The sequence below is a fragment of the Dermacentor variabilis genome, chromosome 11 (assembly GCF_050947875.1).
Source record: "Dermacentor variabilis isolate Ectoservices chromosome 11, ASM5094787v1, whole genome shotgun sequence".
Lineage (NCBI taxonomy): Eukaryota > Metazoa > Arthropoda > Arachnida > Ixodida > Ixodidae > Dermacentor > Dermacentor variabilis.
In genome coordinates, this window is record NC_134578.1 from 86,885,742 (window position 1) to 86,900,719 (window position 14,978).

Sequence of the window (14,978 nt, forward strand, 5' to 3'; positions counted from 1 at the left end):
TCCAGCAGCTCAATTTCGTTTTGACTTCCTTTTGCCATGTTAAAACCCTATGCAATAGGAAAACAGCAAAATGTGTCGGCATCTCTTCCTGCAACGATTCTTGTCCTGTGGCCGCGTCACAACTTCCCCCAGAACGTCTCGTCTCGGGAAGTGCTGACTCGGCCTGAATTTGAGAAGTGCAGCAAATGCAACTTGCTGAAGACCCAGAAATGAGAACATGCATCTCAGGCTGCGCAGACCTGACCAGCGCAGTGTGCATCTACATCTCTTGCAGCAACGATTCGCACAAAATTTGACGTTGCATAGATGTCAACTACAGTTGAGTCTGCCAAATATTTTAGTGGCTCCAGGTTGTATGTGTCCCCGGTTAGTAGGGCTTTTTTTCTCACCTTTTATTTTTCCAAGACCTACGAACGAGGTGCTGTTGAGCAAGTGTAATCTGTATATCAGTTCTTTAATGTGGAGCTAAATCTTAAGTACAGGGGTGTTTTTTGCATTTTGCCCCCATTGAAATGTGGCTGCAGTGGCTGGGATCGAACCCACGTCATCTACGGAACCGCTTCAGCTGCCCAACAGAGTGTGACACTTCTTCTGACTTTCAGGTATTTCGGGTTCATCACAAAGCACCCTCTACGAGAACGCTTTGCCTGCCATGTGTTTCAGGCTGAGGGCTCTACACGGGAAGTTGCTGAGGCTGTCGGGTGAGTGCTTTAGAAACATGCTTTCTCTTTAGCTTGTCTACAAAGGCCTTGTACTAGAGGTTTGTCATGTATTGGCGCTTTGGCTGTGCATTTAAATAAAAAGTAGCTTGTTAAATAGTAAATACTAATTACTTTTTTATCGTGAACACAAGCATAGCAAAGGCTTCTCCAATGGTGTCTGCTGGTGGTTGCTGTCAACATAATGTTGTATTCATCTGCATAGAATGATTCGCTGTTCACTGTTTATTGCTCTGCCATGTGAGCTGTGACAACCAGTAAGAGTGCCATACTCTGGCAAATAGAGCTGAGAGAAGTGTTAAAAGGCATGACAAGGGAATTTGGAGGAAAGCCGTTTAGATTAATAACTAAGTGGTGCGAATTTTCTTTTTGTGTTAAAAAAGGAGCATCTTTTCTTTCTAATGATCGTTTACAATAACATGGCGAGCTGGGTTAGTTGGTTGACATTCATGTTGGAAATTTTCACGTTTATGTTCGAAAGTGCCGTCCTGTCTACCTCCATATTTGTGTCCCCGTCTTATGTGCACGTTAGTCAAATTTCAAGCATGATTGATCATTCAGCTGATTACATTTTATCAATCAAAGATAATATGTGTTACGTTACAGGAGCTGGTACCGTATTTTCAAAGTGGCAGTGCCAATTATGTCCCTCCTTTGTATCATTATTTGGTGTTTTTTGATAAAAGTTTTCTAGATAGCTGGTCCTCAGTAGTTGTGATGTCTCAATGTGGCATGTCTGGAACCTGCTCCAAATACAGCCACTGGTCTTTGAACATGAAACTGCAGACAGTATAGGTCACGCAAAAAAATGTGTCTAGAGGATGAACCACTTGTGCATTGTACTGACAAAAGAATTTGAGTAGTAGCCATTGGAAGGCAATTCTCAAAACCAAGCAGTAGCTTCAGTAGAGCTGCTGAGATCCTTATTGGTTAGCTGTTTTTGTGAATGCTATGTTGGTCAATGCTAATAATGAATGGTTAGCTCTGTTGGTAAATGTGAGTGCTGTGATGCACAGACATATCAGGACTGCACTTGGCAGGCAGTCTTCAACCTCGCCATGTGGCGAGGCAAGAGATGTGCTGATGTATTTTTTCCCTGCACCCATTGTTACACCAATAAGTGGGCTGTGGCTAGCATGTTGCTAAAGGACATGTTCTAGCAAGCACCAACTAGGCCAACAAGCAGTTCTGTTGTTGCATGTTGCAAAGAGTCGCCTGTACTGCAGGGTGCTTTTTCTGGATATTGTGTTGACGTGCCAGTGCACCAGGACAGCACATTATATTCTACAGAGGGATGCTGTGTGTGGTGCCAGGGGAAAGAGCAGGCTACAAGTGACCGAGACGACCTACCTACTATATGCTATACATCCAGGACATGATGCCAACATTGTTAGTGGCTGGAGTCTCCATATAATCATTATCAGAATAAACGGAAGCCGTAGCACTCACGGCATGCGCACTACTGACCCATGCCCAGGCACTTCATGACAGTGCCTTAAAGCAGTGGTGGGCCAATTGTGCCATTTTGCTACAATTCAACTTGCCTGCTCCTGGCTGAGCCCACTGAAGCTCCATTTGCACATACTGCACAAAAGTGCGGTATTTTCATTTTCACGGCAGTGCAATGCGTTCAGTGGGGTTTGCAACTGCAATGACCGATTTTCCGTCACTCAACTTTTCGGACATTCCGATAATTCAGACACCCTCGTGGCACCGCCATGGTACCTCATAAAATCAGCGTATAAGAACGTCTGAAATTTCGGACACAATAACACTTTGCCATTCGAGACTGGTGGAGGTGCTGGGTAAATTCGTAAACGTCAAACTCGTGTGGCAGCATGGCATCCATCATTGTCGTTTCTCCGCAACCGTGGACCAAGCTGAACAGTGTCATTGCAGTTGTTTCTTGTCAAGCGGTACTGTAGGCGAAGGTAACGTAAGGCAAAATCTTATCCCAGTTCTTATGCTTTATGTCGACATACATGCAAAGCATGTCTGTGAGGGTCTTATTAAGACGCTCGGTTATTCCGTTTGTCTGGGGATGATATGTGGTTGTTTTCCGGTGGCTTGTACCACTGCGTCTGAGAGCCGAGTCAAGGAGTTTGGCAGTGAAGGCAGTTCCCCGTCTGTGATGACGACTTTTGGGGCGTTCTGCATAAGGACAATGTGTTCGATGAAAAAATTAGCTGCTTCGGCTGCTGTGCCCTGCTGGGTAGCTTTCGTCCTCGCATAACGCGTCAGGTAATTGGTGGCAGCAATGATTAATTTGTTGCCAGCTGCAGAAGTTGGAAATGGGCCCAGGAAATCCATTCCAACTTGGGCGAATGGCTGGCCTGGTACCTCGACCGGATGTAAGAGACCTGCAGGCTTACCGGGAGGTGCTTTGAGTCTTTGGCGGTTGGCACATGTTTGGACGTGATGTCTTACAGCAGCGAATAGGTTTGACCAGTAGTACTTGCGTCGGAGTTGGAACAATTTTCTCGTGTAGCCTAGATGATCTGCAGTGGTTTCATTGTGGCATGCTTTTAGTATTTCTGTTCGAAGTGATGCCGCTACGACAAGCAGGTACGTGCTGCCACTCGCAGAAAAATTCTTATATAGAATATCGTTCCGGAGACAAAATGATAGCAGTCCCCTTGCATAATGTTGCAGAATGTCTTTACTTTGGCCTTCCAAGAAATTAATTAGTGGGAGCAACTCTAGGTCGTGATGCTGCTGTTGTGAAAAGGAGACGGTGTCGACGACGCCCAAAAATGCAGTGTCCACGTCCACATCATCGGTACCTACGGACTTGACGGGTGACTGCAAGAGGCAGTCCGCATCGGTATGCCTCTTCCCTGATTTGTAAATTATGGTCATGTCGAACTCCTGAAGCCTAAGACTCCAGCGCGCCAGACGGCCAGATGGATCTTTCAGGTTAGTCAGCCAACAAAGAGAATGATGATCGCTCACAGCCTTGAATGAATGGCCGTACAAATAAGGGCGAAATTTGATAACTGCCCACACCGTGGTGAGGAATTCCTTCTCGGTAGTCGAGTAGTTTTCCTCCGTACGAGAGAGAGTTCAGCTAGCGTAGGCGATTTCGTTTTCTGAGCCATCTTACCACTGCATCAGTATGGCACCCAGATCAACATTGCTCGCATCACTGTGAATGCAGTAGATGCTGGTCGAAGCGTGCTAGAACAGGAGGCGTTTGCAGGCGTTGGCGTAGTTCGTGAAATGCTACTTGCTCATTTTCCCCCCCACAGAAAGGGAACATCGTCTCGTGTCAGACGTGTTAACGGCGCAGCAACACATAAAAAGTTCGCACTAAAGTGTCAGTAATAGGTGCACAGCCCCAAGAGGCGCCTCACTGCCTTCTTGTCCTACGGTGTGAGGAAATTTGCCACAGCATCTATTTTGTCAAGATCAGGTCTACACCCTTGTCGCTGACGACGTGGCCAAAGAAGCACAGTTCACTGATACCAAAATGACATTTCTCGAGTTTTGACGTCAGGCCAGCCTAGCGTATAGCTTGGGAGAAGAGTGAGTAATCGGCTTAGGTGCTCCTCAAATGTGGCTGAGAACACTGTGACGTCATCTAGATAGACCAAGCATGCTTGCTACTTCAGAACTGACAGTACAGTGTCCATTAGATGTTGAAAAGTGGCATGCGCTGAGCACAAACCGAAAGGCAGGACTTTAAATTTGTAAAGACCGTTGGGGGTCACGAAGGCACTTTTCTCACAAGCTTTCTCATCAACCTCGATCTGCCAATACCCGCTTCATGGGTCCATTGATGAAAAATAATGTGCATGCCACAACCTGTCCAGTGAATCGTCGATGTGTGGCAGTGGGTAAACGTCTTTCTTCTTGACCTGGTTTAATTTGCAGTAATTGATGCAAAATCCCGAAGTACCATCTTTCTTTTGGACGAATTCCACAGGTGGTGCCCAAGGACTTTTCGTAGGCTTTATCACACCATCCTCGAGCATCTTCTTAACTTGTTTTTTAATCTCTTCACATTACTTTGGAGCTACACGGTAGGGATTTCATTGAATCGGCCGTGTAGTGTCATCTGTGATGATATGGTGCTTGGTCAGTGGTGTTTGTTTGACCTTTGTCGTAGTCGAAAAACAATCTTTTGAACTGGTATATCAGCTGCAACAGGTGCTGCCGCTCCGAAGGCGATAGGGTGGAGCTGACGTCGACAGACAAAGGTGGCGAGGGGGGCACGGTTGTTTCTTGTAGAGCGAAAAAATCTTTTACTTGGGTGATGTCGTCGCAGTACGCATTTGCCGTACCCTTCTGGATGTGACGGCGTTCGTTGCTGAAGTTCATGAGAAGGACTTCCGCACGCCCATGAGTTATGTCGAGTATGCCTCTAGCAATGGAAACACCTTGCGTGAGCAAGAGTGCAACAATTTACTCCGCAATTACATCCCCGTGGTAGGGCTTCTTGCAGGATAGACACAAGACGGCAGCATCGCCACTAAATGGTCACATCGCCGGCGATTCACAAACGCTCATGTTTCCCGTCATTCATTGTGTTGCCATGTGGTCTGACAGAAAACGTCACCACACGTTCTGGAATGTTTATGACTGCGCCGAGATCTCGCTGAAAATCTATTCCCAAGATGAGGTCTTTGCAGCAGTCAAGGAGAATGACGAAAGTCGCAACAGAGTTGGAATCACCGATGTGATTTCGGGCGGGGCATGTTCCTGTTAGTGTCATTAGCTGACCCCCAGCCCTTCTTATGTGGGGCGGTTATGTGGTGTGTTGCTTGAATAGACGAATTAAAGCTTAGAGAAATAATAAAATACACATACCGAATGCCTGCATGTTTTTGTTTTACTTCACACCCGCCGTGGTTGCTCAGTGGCTATGGTGTTCGGCTGCTGAGCACGAGGTCGCGGGATCGAATCCCGGCCACGGCGGCCGCATTTCGATGGGGGCGAAATGCGAAAACACCCGTGTGCTTAGATTTAGGTGCACGTTAAAGAACCCCAGGTGGTCAAAATTTCCGGAGTCCTCCACTACGGCGTGCCTCATAATCAGAAAGTGGTTTTGGCACGTAAAACCCCAAATATTATTATTGTTTTACTTCACACCGCAGCAAGAGAGATGCACTTTCGTTTGTTTCATCTGCTTGTTCCCACATCGTGCAATCGCCCGCACAGACACCGAAAGCGCGGGATCATGCTCTGTGATCCACTTGTGTCTGCCTCAGTATTTGTGTAGCACTGACTTGCACAGCTAGTCAGGCGTCCTCGTACACAGTATGCAAAATTGCGCGCTGCACGAAACGAGACAACTACAACAGCTCGCGTGCGACACCATCAGTGCAAGTGCGCAGTGTCACAAAAAAAGAAAAGAAAAAAAAGCAAGGAGAAAAATAATGAAGGCGGGGCCCTTGTATGTGTCACGCAATCCTCGAGGTCCGGTGTGGGAGAACTTGGGGAAGGAATTTCGCTTGTGGAGGTTAGTTAGATTGGGCAAGTGGAAAGAGTGTCTTGCTTTGCAGTGGAGCTCACCTCCTGAAATCATGGGTTGGTGGCACTAAAATATTTCTATCTTGGTTATTAATGAGCTGATCTGAAATTTCTTTTTGTGCCAGAACGCTCCCTAGAGAACACGTAACAACTTCCAGCGTATAACAGTAACTTGTTATGGGGCCTGGTGAGGGGCCCTTTAAGGGCAGTAAAATACATGCATTCATTTTTTCGAACTGCCCTATTTTTCGGGCATTTTCGCGGCCCCTAGGGAGTTGGAGAAGTCGGACGTGGACTTCTCCAACTGACCAAGAGGATGCTTCAAATAGTCCATGGGGCGAACGCGCCGCAGAAGGAAGACTAGAACAGAAAGGGCCTACGCAGTGAGGAAGGAAGGAGAAAGGAAGTGTGCCACTTCTTTGAAGGAGCTTGGCTCACACAAAAAAAATAAAGTGTTGGCTGATGCCGAGGTGCAGCTGCTCCTTGTGCAATCAGAATACTCTTCAAAGCAATGAAACGCAACACTGAGGCGTTGTGCGCTGCCTGTGAGTATGTGAGAACAGTTGAGGTTTACTTAAAGGCTGTTGTTAGAGAGAATATTACTTGTGAGAAAGTTCTGGCCTCATACGAATGCGCTTCCTATCAATTGATAGAAATAGCTCATATTGAAAATATTCGATTCTACATGCATCTCCTTTTTATTCGTACTTCAGAATGTCCCAGTCGATTCGCAACGGATTTTACCTTTCTTTTTTTTTTCGGAGGTATCTTATTTGCTGTGCATTTCACTAACCTCTCCCTTCTGTTTTCTTTACACTACTCCTTACTATTAAAACTGGATTAAGTAGTTTTTTTTTAAGATACTAGAGAGTGACGGCATCGGGTGACATGGTGTCAGCTCATCTTGAAATAAAACAAAGTTCTCTGTCACTCAAGGGAATGTTACGGAGCCACTGATGGAAAACCTGTAAAACACTGGGGATTTGAATATGTCAACTTGGTAGACATGCTGAAAACCATGCTGCAATGTGCACATCTTGAGCTGGTTTGTTAAATGATGTATAGGAAGCTGCTGTCTCATGGAACCGAGTTTTCAAACTAATTATGCAGACGACAGCACTGTATGACAGCGGGAATAAGGAAGTGAGACACGAGATTTTCGTGACTAGTCCTTTGTTTCTGTGCACCTAACAGGCTACATGTGTAACCGTGTATAACCTTATGGTGTCTAAATGGTTGTCTGATATCTACACTTCCTGCCTTTTTGAATGCAGGCGAGCGTTTCGAAAATTCTACCAGAAGTTCATCGAGATGGCCTACCCTGTTGAAGATATTTACATAGAATGAATGTGAAGTGGTGAGAGGGAGCCAGCAGTCATGGGATTGCCTCTACCCTTCCGTTTGGAGAGTGTTACACGCACGGACTTTTGGCTGCACATTTTTGTGTGTGATGTGCAGGTGCAGTGAAATGTTTGTGCATTTCTGTTTGTGCTCAGCACCTGGTTTGCTGTTCTTTATTTACACGGCGACGCTGTTGCCTTGATCGCTTAAAGAAGGAATATCAAATTGCAGAGGTTAGACCATCTTATATAAGTGCGAAATGCAATGCAAAAGCAAAAGCACAGCAAGGAAAACACGTGCTAACTTTCATTCGGCTGCATGCTAGATGTGCAGTATGGTCCACTTTTTAATGGGACACCTGGCTCGTAATGGAGTCATTGTGATGATGCTTTTATTGTGTCTATGGCTTGCTGTTATATGCTTTAGTACATGATGGAGCTTACCTTTACTTTCTCTGCGTTATTTTTATGTACTAAAGCATTTGAGTCTCATGTTGCTCTCAGTGTATCTGCAAAGTGCCCCTTCCATAGTCATTTGGGCTGCAGCCATCGTTACATAATATATAAATAAATGAACAAATAGCTGCAGCACTTCTTTAAGGAAGAAAGGTGGCTGATACAATGCGGTTGGAGACATCTACATGCAGAAAGTTGTTTGCAGGCCTTTGTGCCATGCCTTGTGAATCAATTTCAGGCTGGGTGTTCCTTAAGAGTTGACCATACTGTATACTTCTGAATAACTTTGGAAGGAACATGGAATCTGTTCTTTACTCAACAGCTGGTTGTTGAGAAGTCGTTTCCAATCGAGCGAACTTGTTTTTTATGCTCACAGCTGCCGCCCTAGTTAGTGCCCCAGTTGAAAGAAGCATCTTTGGAAGAGATGCTTCTGAAATATGGCCTCCTGTTTTATTGAAATCTAGGCATTTATTGGTGGGTATCAAAAGAGAGGAAATGACGCATGCTCAGAGAGCTCGCCACTGCTTTGCTCTGGTTGCTCCATATTAAAAAATGCATCCTTTTGGATGCATGTACTATACCACATTCTTTTTTAAAAATTTTAACCTTTCTCTTGTTTTTCCTTATTTATAGTTACCCAAGAAAACCCTTGGTATTTGTGCAAAACAAGTATTAGTTAGTAACACAGCCACACAAACTGCATGTCAAAAGCCCATTTTCAAAAGGGATGCTGCGGACGACTGTCTTGAAAAGCTGTATCAGTGAATACCCAACTCTGCGATAGCACAGCAGTCATCGTTATCTTTAGACAAGGTATATTTCCTTTAGGCCAGAAAAGATGCACATACGAAAGATGGGTAGCAATGCTGCCCTTTTAGGTCCCCGTACCAGCTTGCAATGATGTCATGCAGTATGACATCTTCTTTGGTGTGGTTAATTTGTTATCAGTAAAAAAGAACTGCTGTGCATTCTGAAAGAGCCACAGACTTACTAGCAAGTTGGAGACATTTCCATTCGTGAAAGTGGCTTCGACATGATAAAATGCTTTTGCAAATCTGTGCTGCCACATTAATGTACCGATGTGGAGGTATTAGCGTAAAATTAAGAAATTTTAAATTTAGCTATTGTTCTTATTAGTAACAACCAAGCTTTCTTGACCAACTTAAAGACATTAGAGCTTCCAAAGAATACTTCAGCAGCTTAAAGTCATTAAAGTTGCTCTATAGCATTCCTTAACGTTACCACAAAATCCGTTAGAATTTTGGATGCACGTCGAAGAGTGATGTAATTCTATTGGGTGCCATGGGATAACTAGCACCTCGGTATTCTTTTCCCCTTACAAGTCGATAGAGTTGGCTGTTGCATAGTGTGTTCTGAGAAAATTGAGCCTCGAAGAAAGAAAGAAACTGAAAAAGACCACATTGTTTTTTTCAGTCAATGTTGACTGTGCTCAAGAGTCAAATAAGCTGTCCATCAAACTTTACCTGGAAACGTTGAATGCAGTGTTCGTTTTCCTACGGTGACTGTCATTTCAATATTGTTTTGAAATGGGCAGGTTCGATTTATGTCTGACATGTATGAGAAGTGCTTCATAATTGTTGGCACAGAATGAGTGAGCAGGGGTGTGTCTTTTGGGCATGGGAGTGCTGTTGATGCTCAGTGTGGGACGTCATAGGAGGATTGTTGGTGCACCGTGTTCAATATTCATTGTATTCTGTAGCATGCCATGGTGGAATCCGCCATTTTTATTTCTGTGTTTGTTTGGAGTGAGCGAGATGCCAAGGGGGCACAATGTTCTCAGCCCCCTTGACTTTGGCTTTCGTATCTTTATGAAATTTTTCGTCCACATACTCATACTTGACATGCGTTATCTTGACCAATGGAACAGTACCGGTGACTGAATATGTAGTCAGCGTACTTCAGCAACACTCCTTCATAATTACCAAGCTGTGATTCCATTAGGCACTTATGGCGTCCATTTATAGGCACCTCATTGGTGAGGTCATTCCTCGTGCCGTTTGTTGACCCGTTGCCGATTTGTTACAGGGACTTGGTAGTTATGGGGTCTTGCTAGTTGTACGCACAAAATTACAGAGTCCAAGATTGAATTTCGGCCATGCCAGCATTCTTCTTCACGTTGCAGGCTGGAGTTAAAAGACACACTTTTTGCATCCGCTTCATGATGATCAAAGGTGTGTGCCCGCGTCGTCCCTGCTATTACACAATATTGATCATAGTCCACTGTATGCTCGGGATGTTAAAGGGAAACTGAAGGAAAATACTGAGATGAATTTTATCTGTAGATTATTCGTCCAGAAGTCTTATCATTGTTTTCTGCATGCCATCATATGACTGCAGAAAAAATTGCCACCCAAGGTCTCGCTGCTGCACCTCAACTTCAGTTGCTCATACCAAAATGAATCAGTTAACGTAATTCCCACGTAACCTTCCTCTTTGCCAACCTTCATGAATCAACCAGTGCTGAAGTTGCACGATTGGTACCACAATCCACAATAGTTGGCGCCGCTCCTACTTTTCATTTCCATCATTGTTTTTTAAAAACAGAGCTTGCATAAGCTCTGTTGTTACTATGAATGACGAATTCGTTATTACAGAACCTAATCATTTAATCTAGCTCGACTTAATATTTTGCTTTAGTGCCCTTTAAAGCTGATAACTTATTATCATTCCACACGTCCAGAATCAGGAGGAGCATTACACAAGTGCAGCGACTACTTTGACCGAGAGGCAGCACTTCCAGAAAGAGGACCAGTACTCGAAAACGGACTGATGCTCTTAGTGCATAGGTGTTACTCAGTGCAGTTTGTCCCCATGCACATTGTAAGGTCACAAGTGAGCGTTTGTGTGCATTTGCCACCTGTGCAGACTATTGGAGATCTCCTGCTAACCTACTTGAGGGAAACGGCACAGCAATCGAGCTAGGGAAAATTTTTACCCAACCTTTTGTGCATTTGGTGCTCTCTGCGTGCCACATCAGAAAAACACCTTTGTTTGCCACTGCAGTTGTTCATAATTGCAGATAGCTTATGCTGCCGTGAACTTTAAACTGAAGCGCATTAGCTTAGTTTAATTGGCAGCTGTGCTTCCCACTCTTCTTTACTAGCTGTATCGTTATCATGTGCATGTTCGTGCACTCGTTGAGGCATTTCTCTTGGTTGTTGCCTGAGGTGAAACTTGAGGTACCGAGTGGTGCTTGGTAAAGTGGATGCCCAATTATTATGCTGGTACCAATTACAGCGCAGTTAAGTCATGAATTCATGCAGGGCTCTTATTGCATTTACGTCTGTGTGTCCTATCAGCCATTGTTTTTTTCTATTTGATAAACAAGTGTTATGGATTTATTGACTTTATTGCCATCTAGGTGTTCCCTTTAAGAGTACTGTACGTTGTATGTCTTTTTTTGCGTGGCATTTTATCTTGTTCTGCGGGTGTTTTTTACTACGGTCACAAAGGCAGCTACATCCTCAATTGCTGTGCAATCCACATGGGCATTAGCTTTTTTTCACTACACTGTATTTATTTTGCTGCATTTGTATTTAGCGGCAGGCTTTTGAATGGACACTTAAGGGAAAATAGCATCGATTTGTGCACTTTAGTTATTTGTCCAGAAACGTCGGAACATTTATCTTATGACGACTTTGTTGATGACTAGATCACCTTGTTGCTGAGAAAGTCATGCCTTAAGGAGCTGTGCAATTTCTTAGTTTAAGCCATCTTTAGTAAAAGCACTATTACGCTGGTCATTTCAGAGATCATGCTGTGCTGCATGCATGCCTATGCCTGCTTTCAGCCAGTGGACCATGCAGAGATGTCACCACATTCTCTTTTAAAAGTTCTGATAAAGCAGTGGGAAGAGGCATTCTCCTTTTCTTTGAAAATCAACAATATTGACCAAGCTTATTTTGCTTTCGTGTTAAATGAAACATAGTGTGACTCGCCACAGTGCCTCAGTGGCCATGATATCCTGCTGCAGGCCACAGAAATGTATTCCTTACAAATGTGCTGCTGCAGCAAACACAGAAATGTACTCTGGCTACTCCAGAGGCAATGTGAAATTTCTGTATTTCAACCCAGCCTAGTTAATGGGGTTGCATCGAGCAGATTTTCATAGTGCACATCGGATTGTCGTGGCTTCTCTTCGGTTCTTTCTCCACAAGGTGGACAATACCTGATAGCAGTGGATATGCTAGTGCACAAACGTCATTGCATTGCCATAACACCTAATCCTGGTTCTTTTGGTGCACCTTCCCTGGTTTTGGCCTTTTACAGTGAGGTTACCGGGCATCCAGAATAAAAATGAGCCTTTAGTTTAAAACAGCTTCATTTTGAACTGTTTCATACACGAGCAAGTGAAACCATATCGAACTCTGTTCGGTAGTCTGTGGTACGTTTATGTTGTGTGCTTACAGCACAGTAGCTGAGTTAGTGTTGTATGGCAGGTCGGCAAGCATCACCGGCATGTGCGTTTGTGTCATGCTTGCTCTTATGTGGTGCTGGTACCAGTACACAGTGGCTGGTACTGGCACTCCAGGTTAAGTGTCGCCATGTGCTTTAACTGGTACCAGTACTGTGGAATGGCAGGCCTGATTAAGTGACACCCACAGGGTGTTGCATGGTACTTGTACATGACAGCAGGTACCAGTGCTTTGTGGCATCAGTTTCACCGAGTAATAGGACTAGTACCAGAGCCACAGAAGTGCACGCCTGATTCTGTGACATCGGGCTAGCACTTAATTAGTCTCTCAATACCACTGCATGCTGCAGATTTGTGGACGTTTGGTTTGTGGGGGATGGGGCAGATATTTAGCATCTCCGCAGCAGAACCTCTTGTATAAAATGTAATCAAGGCACGAAGAAACATTGAGGTGACACTATGAAGAAGGCAGACTGTGAATCCAGAGAAGGCACAGTGGCAACTCATTACGAAGCCTACTAAATGTCTGTTTCTGCAACCCGATGTCTTGGCTAACATGAACGGTTCAGGTGAATCATGATGTTTAAAGTATGGGGCGAGAGTAATTTTAGGACATGAATTGTTCTAGAACACACATGCATCTCGACAGTGATGAATTGGGCTAGTTCTACGTTCTCATTGCACTACATACGCACTAACTAGGACAAGATGAACACTAACGGAACTAATTAATTAAGTTTTGGTCATGATTTGTATGCGTGTGCGGTTTACTCTCTCTGAATATTCAGTGGTACCTTTGCCTTCACAAGAGCCGCAATCAGTGCTTGCTTTAGGCTTGTTCAGCACATGGTAACTGATACTCTATTGCTGTGACCCACAGTAAACATGACAGCCCTAGAGGCAGTCTGCGTGGTGGACATGCAAGCAGAATTTCCATCCAGTATGAGGACTATCACAGTCAGCCTGCACCAACCTCGAGTGCACGGTGTATGGACGTTGTGTTACCGCCAAATGCGCTGCGCTTTCTTATTGCCTTGGGCAAGCGGTACTTGAAAGTTGTTGAGAGCGCTTTTTAGATGAGAAAGTTTTGTATATTGCGCCCATTTTGTGAAACTAGTCTAGTTGTTCCGCTTGTTCACTTTTTTAGCTCATTATACGAAACTTTTTTGGCTACTTACAGGGATGGAATAGTGCTTTTTTAATGAGCACTCCCCATCATGTTGCATTTTTTGTAGAGTGGATTTTGAAAAATACACATTGTGCAAAGGAGCATAGTCCGTAGGCTATGGAAATGTTTTATTTTATTGTCTTGTGCATTTTCAATTCCTTTGCTCATTTTTGCTGCTGCAGAAGCTGTGCTGTTTGGCATTGTCAGATGCATGCGATTGTGTTTGTCTTTGCAAATTTTACTTAATGATGTTTTTGTTGCCACTTTATGCAAGTGGCGTGCTGTTTTTACAACCTGTAAATACAATTCAAGAAAGCAGCATTCTCATCGTCTGCTTTCCTGTTTCCTAACCCACCGTATATTTAGTGCAGGCCGTGTTCATTGTACTGTGCATGTTGCTTTGGAAATAGTTTGTTTTTGTGACTACATGCAGCCACCAAAATGTTTTTTTCAGCTGTTTGGCTACAGCCTTTCTGACAAATGTCTTGTACAAAGCACTATCTGTAAAGCTGTTAGCCATAGCACGTATGCCTTGTAGGTGACTTGATAAACTAGGTGACCTCAGATAATAGATGGTGAGTGTTGAAAGTATGATTGTACAAAAAAAAATCAAATTTTTTTGTCATTTGAACGTGGAAGCTATTGTGCTTCTGATTTCATGTTTTGCCAAAGCTCTCAATTTGTTTTTGTGTATTGAATGAAAAAAAGAAACGGGAAATATGCTTTTGTATGATGTTTTTGAGAACATATTCCTTGTTTGATGATTGCTGCTTTGCCAGCACTTTGAATGCTCAGTGTGTACTCAACTTGTGCCACAAATTTGTACAGATATGTTGCACAGTGTAACACATTTGTAAATTTAGTAAGCATGTTTTTTTATTGTATTGAAGCATCTATTCACAGCTGCTTTTGTTTTATTGTTTTTTTAGTGACAGATTTGGTATATTGCACCCACAATATTTTATTGACAGCTGAGTGTGTTACTCAGCTATGCGAGGATTTGCTCAGAAACCTCTGTGCTCCCCCACTCCTTTCTTTTCTCCTGATCGCTATATGGAAAGACAAATGTGTTCATGTATATCTACATGTATTTACAAAAATGCCATGTAGAGCTTATTTGAATGAAATGAATGATGCCTGGTGCAAAATGTTCACTTGTGTCATTTGTGTGTCGGCCAGTGCGAATGTGCAGTCTGAATTGAATGCAAGAAAGCAATGACATGCTGCTTTCCTAGATAAATTTACAGTTTTCGAGATTCCTGATGGACGCAGCCCACAGATTCCGGGCTTATAAAGGGCACCATGCCTGAAAGACTTGTAGCATGATTTGTGTTTAGTTGTGACAACTGTCATGGCAGGATGGAGCTGGAGGCAAGATCTTAAAACAC

The 14,978-nt window shown here is 43.9% G+C and overlaps 1 protein-coding gene across 2 annotated transcripts in view; it reads left to right on the forward strand.

Annotated features, from left to right (window-relative positions):
- Aplip1 (JNK-interacting protein Aplip1) overlaps window positions 1-14,738 on the forward strand; it is a 62,873-nt gene extending 48,135 nt beyond the window's left edge. For both annotated transcript variants that reach the window (XM_075674428.1, XM_075674429.1), the window contains 2 exons: window positions 603-701; window positions 7,466-14,738. In XM_075674428.1, the coding sequence (XP_075530543.1) occupies window positions 603-701; window positions 7,466-7,538 (172 nt within the window). In that variant the 3' untranslated portion in view covers window positions 7,539-14,738. The remainder of the gene's footprint in view (window positions 1-602; window positions 702-7,465) is intronic.
- Window positions 14,739-14,978: the final 240 nt, after the last annotated feature.